This window comes from Zootoca vivipara, chromosome 5 (assembly GCF_963506605.1).
Source record: "Zootoca vivipara chromosome 5, rZooViv1.1, whole genome shotgun sequence".
Lineage (NCBI taxonomy): Eukaryota > Metazoa > Chordata > Lepidosauria > Squamata > Lacertidae > Zootoca > Zootoca vivipara.
Window position 1 is genome coordinate 39,157,545 of NC_083280.1, and position 15,035 is coordinate 39,172,579.

Sequence of the window (15,035 nt, forward strand, 5' to 3'; positions counted from 1 at the left end):
TGCTTCTAGTGTTGTTGTTTATCTTATTATACTGTTTTACTTGCTGCTGCTGCTGAAGTTTTTTTCATTGATTTTTATTTATCACTAATCATTTTGGGTTTCCCCCCCATGTTTTGTTATTGTAAGCAGGTCAGAGAACATTGTTTCTGTTGCGGCATGCAGATGCTTATTATAAAAAAGAAGCAAATGACCAGCAGAGGAGAGGCGCCTGAAAGACTGGGTTTCCCAAATGCTGTTGGGAGACCAGGAACTAATATTACATTTGAAACCCTTATTTTAAAGCCCTTTAAACTAGACAGGCAGAGAAAGTCTACACCCGGATAAACAAGCACATTCCAGCTCCTGGATCTTTAAATACTAGAGATCAGGTCAAATCAAGCTGTGCAATATTTTTAAAAGTACTGTAGTGTGGATGAGTAAGTTAGCTAGAGGCCTTGCAAGGTGCAAGGAAAATTGATGCCATTTACATGTTGTGCCTCTTTACTTCTCAAGCAACACATGCAACAGGTTATATAATTATAATAATGGACAGTCTAGCTTAGTGTCCTACTGGTTAGTAATGGAAGCGAAATACAGTGGTACCTCAGTTTAAGTACACAATTGGTTCCGGAAGTCTGTACTTAACCTGAAGTGAACTTTCCCACTGAAAGTAATGGATTAATCCGTTCCAGACGGGTCCACAGAGTACTCAACCTGAAGTGTACTTAACCCGAAGTATGAGTGTAATTGGTTCTGGAAGTCCGTACTTAAACCTGAAGCGTACTTAACCTGAAGCGAACTTTCCCATTGAAAGTAATGGAAAGTGGGTTAATCCGTTCCAGACGGGTCCGCGGAGTACTTAAACTGAAAGTACTCAAACCGAAGTGTACTTAAACCGAGGTATGACTGTATATGCAATATGAATTTTAGCTTTTATACTGCTTATTTGCCCACAGTTCAATTCCAGCAGATATAGAATGCTCATTATCACATTACAGTAAATAGATATTCTATGCTTAAATGTGCTCAGACACAGCTTTGACTTTCCTACAGGCATATGGAAATAAAGAATCTTAAAGTTTCCTGCTTCTGGAACAGGGTAAACAGTGAGAAACCACAAGATATCTGATTTTAGAACATTCACAAGGGATTATGGCTTTGTGAAAGATTTAGCACTTTACCTTTCATCTCTATTTAGATACCGCTCATCCTCTTAATGGGATAATACTTATCTTAATGTCCCCAAAATTCCCTTAATATTGCTCCAAAGCATTTCTTTCATTTTCCTTCTGAATTAATGTTACTAAATCCTCTGATGAGTCAGATTTAGAATTTAAATCTAACATTAATCATATTTAATACCATTTCAAATGAGTAACTGTAAATACAATGTGAAATCATAACCCAGGTATTTCTGCTGAAAACAGCTCTAAAGTATTGCTATGGCATTTGGATTATATCTATTTAAAGCAAGCAATAAAAAAAATGTTATTGCCTTTCTTTAAAAAACATACTATTACAAAATATCTTTCTAAGCAAAGAGACAGTTCAATAGTTCAGTTTGTTGGAATGTTCTTGCTATTTACCTTACGTAGGCAGATCTTCTACTCATAGGGTCCTCCTGTGGCACAACAGATGGTTGTTGGTTTGAGCCCATCCAGGGATGGCAGTGGGCAGGATCCCTACATTGCAAGGGGCCCCTTCCAACTCTACAGTTCTATGATTCTAAGAAATGCTTTCCCTGCCCACAAAACTAAATTCATTTCAGGGCATACAGAATAGCCACCCCAAATCTGGCACTCTTCAGAAGTCATTGGATTACAATTTTCATTTAGCGTTGCCATATGTCCGGATGTTCCCGGACATATGTAGAATACTGCAGTTGGCGGCAGAGTCTGGGCAAAATGTCTGGGAAACTGCTGATGTATGGCAGCCCATAAAAATAGCTCAAAAGCGGTCTCAGGGATAGAAATATGGCAACCCTATTTCATCATCCCTGAACATTGGCGAGGTTGGCTGGAGCTGTTGGGAGGTATTAGTCCAGAACATTTCAAGGATATCAGGTTGGGAACGGGTCCTGTAGATGATATGCTGTGTCAGTCCAACATTTGCTAAGTGGGTCTGATATATTATTCAAGTGCCAGAAGTAATTATTTCCATCAGCATCTGACAACACCAACAGAAAGTGAGGCCCCAACCAATTGTGCTGCACATATGCAGCCTGACGCATGCCATCTCAGGGAGTTATCATTAAAGCAAACACAAGATCAAGAAAAGGCTCCTATTCTGGACATGAAAATGGTGCATAGCAAGTAAGTTGTGCTACTAGGTCTTCTAAATCCATAACAACAAATAAGATCATTCTCCTGTAATGAACTGATTGGTACCAAGGACTTTTATCCTCATGCGAATGCTGTAGCTCAAACTAACAAAAAGCTTGTTAAATAAGATTCTTCAGGTTTTGATTCTAGACCTATGCTATGGAAGGAATTTTACCTCGTCTATAAATTACAGTTGACAGCAAGACACTTTGTCGTGGGAAATATTGTTCTGAGGTCCAAAATACAACTAAAAAAAAAATCAATGGAGCTGGAAACTAGGGACAGGAGGGCAAAAGAAAGTAGATATCAAATTCACACTTTGCCTTTAGAAGCAGAAACTAGAAAGTGGTAATAGTGATTAGGATGAGGAGAAAGGCAGCTGTAATTTAGATGAAATAAAAGCAGTGCCAGTTCGAATCCCCAGAGTAGTATTTCTCCCAAGCACCGAAGGAATGCTAGACAGCAATTTTACAAAAATATTATCAACCTAGATATCATGAGATTTGGTATTATAAATCATCCACAGAGAAGCTGTAGTGCATCTCAGGGGAATCATGTGTCCAATATAAGGTAAATCTAAAAGCCATTATTTGATACACAATAGTAGGCTTCTGTTTTAGTAGAGGCCACAAGCAAGGCACATAATCTGGCCATGGAGCTGCTTTTTAGGTTGTATCTCCAGCAGGGAGCATTGATTTTGTAAAACATTTTCCAATAAAAGGACAGCAAACAAATATGGCTTTGGCAAAACTAAGTGTGGGGATGAGAAAGCCGTTTAAAGTTAGGCTTTGTTGGATTAAGAGCTAACAAATGCATTGTTTCTTACATGGTTTATAAAATTGCAAATGGAACACCCTGAAATGTGTTCTGTTCGTTTTAATGATGTTTTATTGATCTTTCCATACAAAACATGCAAAATACAGCAATCAGAACAAACCTCCTCCAGTCAGTTTTGTTCACCTATGAAGGAATGCACAGAGACTCTGTAACTTTCCCTGGTTACTTTTCAAGGGAGAAAAAGGGAACCACTTCGACTCAGGAGTGGAGCATCTAGTGAGACACAACTGCAGCATTGCTGCCACTTGTACTAAGAGGGGGAAGACAGCAGTACACTTGGGGCTATATAAGTGCATCAGATTGGCTCTTCCATGGTCCCTGTGCAGCCCTGACCTTGCCACCCACCACCTTACCTCTCCCTCTCCTAGTAAGTGAAAGTGATGTTTCTGCTGGGAGGCGATTGCTGTGGCTCTGCCAAACTGGACAAGCCAGTCCTTCCCTCGTGACCAAAGGGGTAGCATCTGGGAGAGGACACAGAGCCTTCATGGGTGCCACAGAAGACTTAAGGGCACCATGTTGGTGACCCCTGATGCAAAGCACGAGCTCCACTCACCAAGGTATTCGTGTTTATAGTAACAAAAAGAGGACAAAAACCTATGTAACATTTAGTTTGAAACTCAGTCCTTCACTTACCTCTAAATTTCTTCTCAGATTCACTTTATTCGGAGTATGAAAGTCTTAGCAATTTTTAAATTATTTCCTACAAAAGGCTACAAAATACCCATCCCAGTTCCTATTGGCAGCAGCTGTTTTAATGACTTCAAACCTTCTCACTGTACAACTTCGACTTTACTCAACACACCCTCTGCCACCACCCCCAAACCAGATGTAATAAGATGAATTCACAGATATTAACAGCCACGACTTAAGCATGTACACATATAAAGGCATATTTCACTTAAAAATACATTATCAGTACATTATCTCTACATCTCACCTGTAGAATTTTCTGCAAGATCAGTGGCAGGGCAAGGAATGCTGCCATGTTGTTCAACACTTGCATCGTCAAGCTCTTCAAAACTGGTAGAACAAATACATCAGACTCATAACTAACAGGAGCAAATGCTATTCCAGTGTGTGTGTTTTTAAGTCACGAGATCTAATAGAAAATTGATTCTCTGGTGCATGTGGATGGTGAATGGAGACAATTCTTTTCTGTGATTATTTAATTTCAGATGAATTTCTGTGGTGTCTTAAGCAAATCCTCTCCAGTTGAGAGGTATTTCCACAGAAACTCAATATTATATACATAGGGAGAAGGGCAATTCAGTATCTATGCCTGAAAGCAAAGGAAAATGGAGCTCCTGAAGCTTGAATGTTGAAAAATGTTTCCCATGTCATACCCCACACATGATTCAATGCTCAAATTCATGATTGTTACTATGGAAAAGAGGAACAGAGAGAAATAACCAAGCTTCAGAGTACAGAAACAGAAGCTAATACACAAATGCACTCATGACATAACAGCTGTAAACCGGAGGAGAGAAACCATCAGGGCTGGGTGCTTCTGCCAGCCTCACTCTGCACCCTCCTGCCTTAGGAGTCTTCATACAGGAGCTGTGGCTAGAAGAACTGTGAGGGGGATTTCTGGTCTTTTCTTACAAGGTATACAAGATTTTTGGAGGGAGTGAGTTGCTTGGCACCAATGTAATCAGTTTTGGCTTTGGGGCTACTTTGAAGGTACAGGATGTTGTTATCTGGCCTACTGATAAGCTTGATGCTTACATTTTTGATGTATTTTATATGAGCTGCCAATTATTGAATTGTTAGTGTTATGGCTCAGTGACAAAGCTATTCACATTCTCACTCTCAGTTATTTGGCTTCAGAGAACAGGATCTGAACTACACATTGTTATGGATATTTTGGTGCTTACATTCAGAGTAATGACACAGCGCAGTAGAACTGGACAACTTTTGGGGAGACATCATTGCTTCTAAGAGTGGAAACCACAGTGCCTAGAAAAGAAACAAAATGGAATCCCATGAGTGCCAGTCCGTATACCCGAATTAGGCAATAGTTTGGCCCAGGAGTTGGCCCTGCCACTAGGCAGAGTGAGGCAAGTGCAACCGATGGCAGATGCTTGTGCAGAACAGGACTGGCAGCCCCATGGTTATTGCTCCTGTACCCCACCCTGCGCTATTGCCCTTGTTGAAAGACAAAGCTATATATGCTATAGTCCATCCCGAAAGCCTAAGCTAGCCAGGTGCTGTGAAGGATGCTATTCCATTTTCAGTGTTGTGAAGAAAGATTCAACTTTCAATAAGGTCAACTTCTGTATGTGGAATAGGGAAGGGGCAGCCATCTTGTTCTTTGCCTTAGGGCAGGCATCCCCAAACTGCGGCCCTCCAGATGTTTTGGCCTACAACTCCCATGATCCCTAGCTAACAGGACCAGTGGCCGGGGAAGATGGGAATTGTAGTCCAAAACATCTGGAGGGCTGAAGTTTGGGGATGCCTGCCTTAGGGAGCAAAATGTCATTGGCTGGCTCCGTCTGACTTCTGGTCAAGCTAATTATTATTAAGTAATAATTATTATTAAGACAATTACATTTAAGCAAACCTCTTCAAAATAGATTAAAACATCTTAAATAAATACAAAATATACTAGAGAATAACAGTACAATAGCCAGTAGTAGAGCAATTAACCTTATCTGGTCTTTGTATAGGATACACCTGAATCAGACATGGGGAATCCTATGGTGCTCCAGAGGTTGTTAGACTGAAACTCCCATCACCCATGGTCGCTGATCATAGTGGCAGGGGTTGATGGCAGCTGGGAGTCCAGATTCCAGCAGCATCTGATGGAACTCTGGTTTTCCATCCATGACCAAACTAGATGTTATGGTAAACTTAAGGTTGTAGCTAAGAACAACAAGAAGAAAGCAACCCCTTTTCCCCTCTACAATAACTACCAGCACTTATCTTGAGTCATGATGTTCTACTTTCCATATCCCCACCCCACATCATTGGCTGTCAGTGGTGGTGGTCAGAGAAACTTGGTGCATTGCAATGTCACAGCTCAAAATACTAGATGTTATAGAGGGGGAGGGAAAGCTAGATGCATGTTTCTCGCAGCCACCCCCCAGTTACAATAAGATGAGCTTAATGGAAAACAAGCCAAGCACTTCCTAGACTTCTTACCTCTCGCTGTGGTTGATTTAACTTGTGTGAATTCCTCTGGCAAAGTGCAATTGTTTTTGCTAAGCTATCTTCAATATCCTTTAATGAAGGAAATTCTATTGAACCTTGATTTAAGGAAGAAGTAGCAATTAGATACTATTCTGGCAGTTAAATTAGACAGCTAAAAACAATGTGTTCGGGAAATAATCACATAACTTGACTGTAAATTACGGTAAGTTTGTTCTATACCCTCACAACCATGTCATAATAAGGGAGCTTCCCATGGAACAAGTTGATATTTTAGAGGGGAAACTTCAGGACGGGGGTGGACACACCCACACCCACACCAGGCTGTTTAGGTTTTTATTTATCCTTCTCCCATATGAGCAGCTTCCCCTGTGCTGTTTATTACTTGGTGGTTATCTGCTGCTATTCTACCACATTGACTGGTAGAGCTCTGTAAAATAACCATACAGACATGCCCATAACATTTGGCTCAGATGCCACAAAAGTCAGTTACCTCTTCATTGAAAACAGATGCTTCAAGCAAACGTTCCTCATAAGTTACTGTTATTATCGTTTATACAACTATTAAAACCATTTAATTCAATAACCAAGTCATAATGGTTATCCAAGCACTGAGGGTCTTACATCCCTAAATTGTCCAGTCTGTCACAATATTCAAAAGATGTTTAGAAAACCTTACTTAGGTTAGGAAGATTATGGGATGAATTACATTACCCTGTGTTCCATGGCTGCTTATATTTGGTAGGAGGTGATCTTGTGTTGCTACGAACATTTGCTTTGAGCTGATTTTATTAAATACAAAAGAAAACACCCAAAAGGCCCAAGCAATCTTTTTAAAATAATTTTTTACCTTAAACTACCTAATTCATTTATGATAGCATTCTGCCAAGTTACTACAGAGCAAAGACAAGCTCTAAGATAAATTTTAAATGTGAACTGACTGGCTACATTTGGCTTCTCTGACAAATTCAATAATGCTTTTCTCATTTATTTTTTCTTTGTAAGCAATAGTTTCTCATAAAAAATATATTCAGTTCATTATTTTCGAACAACTGTTTGACAGCCCGTTTTAACTTTACTTGTGTGAGATGGAGACTGCATAGGAAGTAGGCACATAAGCCTGGTTCAGTCCAATCTTCTTCCTCCCGCTTTTTGTTTTGCGAAAGGTAAGAAACATGCAAACCAGGTGTCCATGTGGATTGTGTGCCTTGTGCATTACATTATGTGTATGGTGGAAGGATGCAAACATACAGGTGAAACTCGGAAAATTAGAATATCGTTGAAAAGTGCATTTATTTCAGTAATGCAATTTAAAAGGTGAAGCCAATATATGAGATAGATGCATGACATGCAAAGCAAGATATGTCAAGCCTTTATTTGTTGTAATTGTAATTATTTGTCGTTAGGCAGGTCAATTATAAATGGAATGTAATTAATGAAATGTAATAGCAATGTTTCTTTTAGTTTGGTTCTGTATTATTGTAACTATTTGTTTTATTACTGTGGAATTTCCAAAAGAAAGCATTTGTAAAAATAAAAAGTTGCATTACTGAAATAAATGCACTTTTCGACGATATTCTAATTTTCTGAGTTTCACCTGTACAACTCTACTAGACAATGAGAACTGCTGTAACTCTAGGCATATGCACCCGGCTTATACCACTAAGTGACTGGAGCTTCCTATGGTGAAATTGGGACCATGGTATAAAACTCTTGCCAACTAGAACCACATGGATAGCAAACATATGAGGTTTGTAGTAGAGAAGACTGAGAAGTAAGAATTTATTCTTCATTGCATGTCTAGAACAGACTTCCCTTTGAAATTAAATCCTAAGAGCGTCTCCAAATCAGCCATTTATTTCCCTGGGCCATTTATGGCATTTCTAAAATGCCCTTCACCAAATGGTTCTAGTGTAGAAATTACCAGCAACAGATGATATTTGCATGATAAAAAGAAGCACAAGCCAGAACAATCTCCGCTTTTGTCAATGTGATCTACTTTTGTGATTTTTCCACGGCCCAATGGCAATGCAGACTGGAGCGCTAGGCCCATGTGGCTGGACCCACACATTAAATTCTGGGGGAATTAAAATGGTGGTGGGGTTACATAAAGGAACATGGGCCCTGGCCAGATCCAGCCTCAGCAGTGCTTCCCCCTGCAGGGGTATTTGCCAGTGTGTGCCACGTGTTGGTGTGGTATGATGCACTTGTGCAAATTCAGCATTTCTTACTTTAAAAACACATTACAATCTCAAACCCACTAATCCAGGAGGAGGGAGGGAGGGAGAGAGAGAGAGAGAGAGAGAGAGAGAGAGAGAGAGAGAGAGAGAGGGAGAGGGAGAGGGAGAGGGAGAGGAGAGAGAGAGAGAGAGAGAGAGAGAGAGAGAGAGAGAGAGAGAGAGAGAGAGAGAGAGAGAGATGAAGATTAGCACCACTGAAGCAAGAGATAAAATGCAATCATCTTTGTCAGGGGGACGTGGTCTAGACTTGCTCTGACAGAGCAATAAAAAGCTAATCAATTATTCTGTTATTCTCAGCTTGATATTATTGGAGTTTTACTCTCTTCAAAAAAGTCACATTTCCTGAAAAAAGGAGGAAAGATCAATTTTAAAAACTTACTTTCATCTTCACATGTAAGTGTCAACAACTTGCTTTGTAGCCACTGCAGAAAAACACGTAATCAGTTGAACTCACAAGGATTTTCTACTGCCAATTATTCTGCCCCCCCCCCAAGTTTCCCTGACTTCAGAAGAGTTTACATAGTGGATAACATGGGGAGGAGCGCAGGAGGACCAGATAAGGCAGCCACCTTTTTATTTTCAATTGGTACAATCAGCTTTATCTCATAGCAATTCCATTCCTTTCATTTTGGAAAGAACAAGGGGCACAAGAGCCGTACTTTGGGATTTAGCTTATTTTCCCTAATGTCCTCCTATTACTGGATCATTACAGTCTTGGTAACGGTCTTAAGTGCTAGTTCTGTGGCTAATTGACAGCCAAGACTGGCTAGGCTGACTGAAGATTATGGATGCTGTAGTTGAGCAATATCTAGAGGGCCAGAGTCTGGTTCCCCATACCTGCTTTAGAGCGACATCCAAACATGTGTAGTTTAACTCAAGTCACAATGGCATTATACAGTAACTAGTATCATTCAGCCCGCTTAATAAACGGGCGCTAGAACATTCGGCCTTTTTCGGTGGCAGCGGCGCGTGGGGGGCTTTTATTCCTTGTCTAATTGATTGTTCCTTCCCCCCTCCCTTTGATCCTTAATTTATCCCTAATTTTCTCCCCCCCCCCGTTCCCAAACCCCAAGCCAAAGTTCCCCCCCTTTTTTTACCTTTACAGCCCGGGCTCGGCTGGGGGGTGCGGGGGGTATTTCTTCCTTTACCCCCTCCGAAGCTTGTGTTTGGAGTGCGGATCCCTCCCCACCCTGTTTTCGCGCACTTTTTGCGCCTGCTGTTTGGTTCCTAATTTTTCCCCGTCAATAGCGCTGCTGCTGCCAGGGCCCAGTGGCCGAATTCTGGCTCCTGGACGGCCCGGGCGGCTGCTCCGGGGTGTATGCCCAGTTTTTCGGGGGGGTGGGGTGGCTCCCGCTACTTTTGTTGGCCTCCGCGGCTGTTTTTCAGTCGCCTGCTGCGTCCGGGAGGAAGCTTTGCCGTCCGGGGGGCTTGCGCCCGCCCCAGCACTTTCTGAGGGTCTCGCGGTTGGCGCTGAGCATTCGGTGGCCTCCCCGCGCCTTTCCTGGCCGTTCCGGCCCAGCGGGGGTCTCCCGGTTGCTTGCGCTGTTTGGGCCTCAATTTTGGGCCTGTTAATGAGGAGAAGCCGGGGCCTCGATTTTTTGGTCGTCCCGGCTTCCTCCTCAGGCCCTTGGGCACGTTGAGAGAGGGCCTGCCCTGCTTAGGGGCCTTGCTGCCTGCTCCTGCCTTCCACCTGGTGGCCTCTGTTTTAACTGCTTATTGAGCCAGTACAGGGCAGAGGGGTGGGGGGGTGGGGTGGGGAGAGCTTGTGTGTGTGTGTGTGCGTCCAGCCTCTGCGTCCAATCCCTGTGTCCCTGGGGCACATGCTCAGTAGCGCGGAAAACGGGACACAGGGAATCTGGACGCAGAGACACAGGGACTTTATTATATAGGATACTTTTCTGTTCTTGCTCCTCACTGTTTGCTGCTGCTAGCAGTTGTGAGAAAACAATCAAAATAATGGCATGAGGTAAACGGAGTTATTTGGCATTAGACATGTTTTTGGGGGTTAGAGAAGGGTTAATCCTTCCCTCTAAAGCAGGCATGTCCAACAGGTAGATTGTGATCTACCGGTAGATCACTGGACGTCTGTGGTAGATCACTGGCTCCCCCCAAAGAAGCTGAACAACTGTGGCTCCCCTAAAAAAAAGCTCAACATTTTACCTCCTCCCTGATAAAACTCAACAATTTTGACCCAACCCCCCCCCCCAAATGGGACTTCCTCCTTCCTAAAAAAAACTTTGACCTGAACCCCAAAAAAGTAGGTAGATCAGTGCCAGTTTTTAACTCTGTGAGTAGATCGCAGTCTCTTGGGAGTTGGCCACCCAAATATAAAGTTATAATCAAACAGATAGTATTTATTATCATAAAAATATGGACAAGATGTAAGTGACTGTATATGGAGAAAATATGGCAAAATGTCTTCCGAGATATGGAATAAGCTGAGGTAAACAAAGAATTGTAGAACTGGAAGTGACTGTGAGGGTCATCTAGTCCAACCCCCTGCAATGCAGGACTCTCAACTAAAGCATCCATGGCAAACAGTCACCCAATCTCTGCTTAAAACTTCCAATGAAGGAGAGCCTGCCACCTTCTGAGGGAGTCTGTTTCACCGTTTCACCGCTGAACAGCTCTTACTTGTTCATAGTTACTAGGTCTTACCAGCAGAAAAGAAGGCTGATCGCCGAAGAATTGATGCTTTTGAATTATGGTGCTGGAGGAGACTCTTGAGAGTCCCATGGACTGCTAGAAGATCAAACCTATCCATTCTTAAGGAAATCAGCCCTGAGTGCTCCCTGGAAGGACAGATCGTGAAGCTGAGGCTCCAATACTTTGGCCACCTCATGAGAAGAGAAGAATCCTTGGAAAAGACCCTGATGTTGGGAAAGATTGAGGGCACTAGGAGAAGGGGACAACAGAGGACAAGATGGTTGGACAGTGTTCTCGAAGCTACGAACATGAGTTTGACCAAACTGCGGGAGGCAGTGCAAGACAGGAGTGCCTGGCGTGCTATGGTCCATGGGGTCACGAAGAGTCGGACACGACTAAACGACTAAACAACACAACCAGCAGAAAGTGACTGAAGCATTTCAAAGTAGTTTCTAGTCAACTATACCTCAAGCATAACTAGGAAGGCACCATGAATATCTCCTTTCTTCTCAAGTAGATAGGAAGAAGCTTCATGGAGTTGGTATTTCTGTGTGATCTGAACAAAAATTATACAAACATGATTTTAGTTATGCTCTCTATAATTAAAAGAGAGGGAGAGTTTGGGTATATAATAAATTATTATTAGATTATTATTATTATTTAAAAAACAGACTTCAGGATACAACCTCAGGACCCGCAAGTTGCTATACTATAAATATTCTAGTGTAAGTGATCAGTGGTTCCCATATATTTTTCTTCTGCCTGGTGAGTATAGCAAGAGAGAGAGAGAGAGAACAAACTTGAAGGTGGGGATTCAGTGGAGAAAAATGGTAAAAATGGAGAGTGTGAAGCACACCATCTCCACCTACCTTCCCTCCCAAGCAGCTACTCTTTCTTTTAAAAAAGATCAGGGGAAATTTCCACAGAACTCTTGAGTAATGCACTTTGGCCCCAAGAATTTCAAAGGCCTTTCCCATCATAAAAGAGAAATCTAGTTTCAAGAATATATTATGAAGCCTCATCAGTTGTAGTCCTGTGTGATATATGAAAATGAGATTGCCGTAGCAATAGCTTCACCTACGGAAAAAATAATGGGGTCACATCCCAAACAGAAGAAGCTCTTGCTAAAACCATTTTGGAAGCTAAACCAGGAATACTGATTAACTTGAGTTTAGGTACAGTGTCAACAACCTAATACCACTACAGCATGCAGGACAGCATGATCAAGGCATGCATAAGTTAGACTGGCTCCCACTAGTCCCAGGTAGAAACCTCCCACTTACGCTTAGCTGTTAAGTACTGGTCCAGGTTTGAGCACAGTTAGGCACAGGAGAGGATAGAGCAGGTGAAGGGGACTGAAAGAGCATCACATGATTAAAAGGGCACTTCGAGCCCTGCAACTGCTCCTGCCTCTGAGAACCAGCTTTCTCTGCCCCTGCCCCCGTGTCGATGCATTAGAGGTCAATGTCTGAGCTGGGGAAGTCTACAGAAGTAGGCTAGCTTGAGAGTTAGAACTCAGATCACACAGGATTCCAGCTCCCATAGAGGTTTGCACAGATCGATTTGCCTGCCTCAGACATCTACACCTCATGCATGGAAATCGGGGGCAAGGCTGAGGGAAGCTGCAAGACTGCGAGTGGGGCCAGTGATGCACCCTTGCAACCCCTTTTGTCACCGGCGCCTGTTCTTCCACATACCATGTGAAAGGGCCTAGCCGACGAGTGAAAACAACTCTTACAAAACTTATATTTCCCTCCAATTCCAGCCCATTTTCAAGCTTTCCTACTTTACCTGAATTGCCTCTTCCAGCCTGTAGGACTCCAGGAATTGCAAAGTCTCTAAAACCTGGTCAGGATCATACCGACACAGCAACTCAATAAACTGCTCAGTAACGAAGGGAGAAAGCTGAAGCAACTCTTGATTGACACCTTCCCTGAAACAACAAATGGCACATCGCATTGGGGATCTGACACATTTTAGACAAACACAGAAGACTATGCAGAGTAGGCAACAAAACAGAGACTGGCACTGTAGTGCTGCTGGAGGTGGGGCAGCCCCCCCCTCCAATCACCTGGATATGGCTGGGGCATTGGCTGCGTCAGGGATGTGTTTGTGCACTGGCAGGACCATTGCTGATCTGATGCTTCCACCAGCACACTCACACAGCCTCTGCATCACCTCTGCCCTGCTAACCAAAAGCACCACCAGTGTCAGGAAGGTGGCTCTGCCCCAGCACACCTGCCCCCACTGGACTGGACTAAGTCTTATTGTTAGTATTCATGGCATAAAGTATGAATGGCTTCTACCAGTTCATGTAAAGTGATTTGGGTCCAAACAGCAAAGCCAGGAATAAGAGAAACAGAAACAAGGGAGATCACAGGAGATGGAAGCAATATATATGGACTTGAAGGCTGAAATATAGCCAATGATGATTTCAGCATGACTAGAAAAACCATAATAGGTTTATTCACTGGAAAACTGTGGAAAGTCACATAAAGCAAGGTTAAAGTGTACTGCATTACCGCAAGGGATATAGGGCATATTAGTTGCAGTGCACAAAGAGAAAGTTTTTCAAAATAGGTTAATATGTTGGATATCATTTGATATAGAGTCCAACTTGAAAACTATCAGAGCAGAAAGTAAATCCACAAGCTAAACATTTGCCTTCATATCAGTGTGCATGTTCGTCTTTCACCCCAGATGGTGATTTTACTAACGTTTTACTAAAACTGAGATTTTATCCTGAAGAGAGTAGCCTATTGTCTGAACTAGAGAGGATTTCGTGACAGCGCATTTGGGCTAGATTCCTTGCTGTGGTGTAACTACAATGAAGGGACTGGAATTACAGAGGGGATTAGTCTGGCACATTTAATTTAGCCAGAGATTTATTCTAAAATTGGTACAAAGCCAGTTGACTGGAGACTGGGGGGGGGATGTGGAGGTATAAAATTGCCTTGGGAAATAAACACAGCCAGGAGTGCTTTTGCCCATGACCAATGAGCAGCTGTACCACAAAGCATATTGCTACAACTCCCATAAGCAACCCGCACACCATTTAAAATGTAATTTTCTCTGAAATGACATTTCCTCTTACAAACGAGAAGTACACAAAACGGAAAGTTGTGTTTCTTGATTACACAGAGGCCCCCAGAAATGGCTTCCGTGGGATGACTTCCACCGGTGATCATGGCATCCTAGTTCCTAGCAGAGATTTAACGCCAGAATCAGCCCCCTCTTGGATGTGGTTGTGCTGGCACAGAATCTCTGTGACAGGAACCAGAATGAGGCTACAGATGGTACCATATCTTTCAGTCTCTATGGAGGCAAGTCATCACAGAGAAGCCTTGTCTAACAGACAATCGGATGAAAACAATGGGATGAATTCAACATAGCCCTAAGTGAAAGTCTCTTAGCAGTGTACCAGATGCTTTAGTGGAATGGCTTGCACAGTCAAAGGTGTGAAAAGCCAACATGGTTCTCATGGTTGGGTGCACAACATATTGCTTTAGCCCCAATACTTCCTGCAGTGCCAAATTTTTGCACAACATGCTTCTGCTAGCACAACTGGTGTGCAATATGAAATCCAGTGCAACCATTATCCTTGCACTTACACTAGTAAGTTGCAACAACCCTTGCAATGGCAATTAGAAAACGCTGAATCTGTGTCAATGTCTTCTGGGTAGATAAGTGGGCGATGTAGCTTCTATAGCTGCCCATGTTTCAATAGAACATTTTGCTTCAGTACTCTGATTGATTTTTTTAAAAAAGTGTTGGGGCACACAAGGTGGACCATCAGCTAGCAATGCACTAGCAACAACAACAAATATCTGAAAAGGTAGCTAGAATAGCAAAATCAAAATCAACT

At 42.5% G+C, this 15,035-nt stretch overlaps 1 protein-coding gene across 4 annotated transcripts in view; it reads right to left on the reverse strand.

The window, feature by feature from the left end:
- VPS8 (VPS8 subunit of CORVET complex) overlaps positions 1-15,035 on the reverse strand; it is an 89,829-nt gene that overhangs the window by 18,675 nt on the left and 56,119 nt on the right. For all 4 annotated transcript variants that reach the window (XM_035133325.2, XM_060274616.1, XM_060274614.1 and 1 more), the window contains 6 exons: positions 12,962-13,103; positions 11,637-11,726; positions 8,904-8,946; positions 6,279-6,382; positions 5,012-5,093; positions 4,075-4,157 (listed from right to left, as the gene is read on the reverse strand). In XM_035133325.2, the coding sequence (XP_034989216.2) occupies positions 4,075-4,157; positions 5,012-5,093; positions 6,279-6,382; positions 8,904-8,946; positions 11,637-11,726; positions 12,962-13,103 (544 nt within the window). The remainder of the gene's footprint in view (positions 1-4,074; positions 4,158-5,011; positions 5,094-6,278; positions 6,383-8,903; positions 8,947-11,636; positions 11,727-12,961; positions 13,104-15,035) is intronic.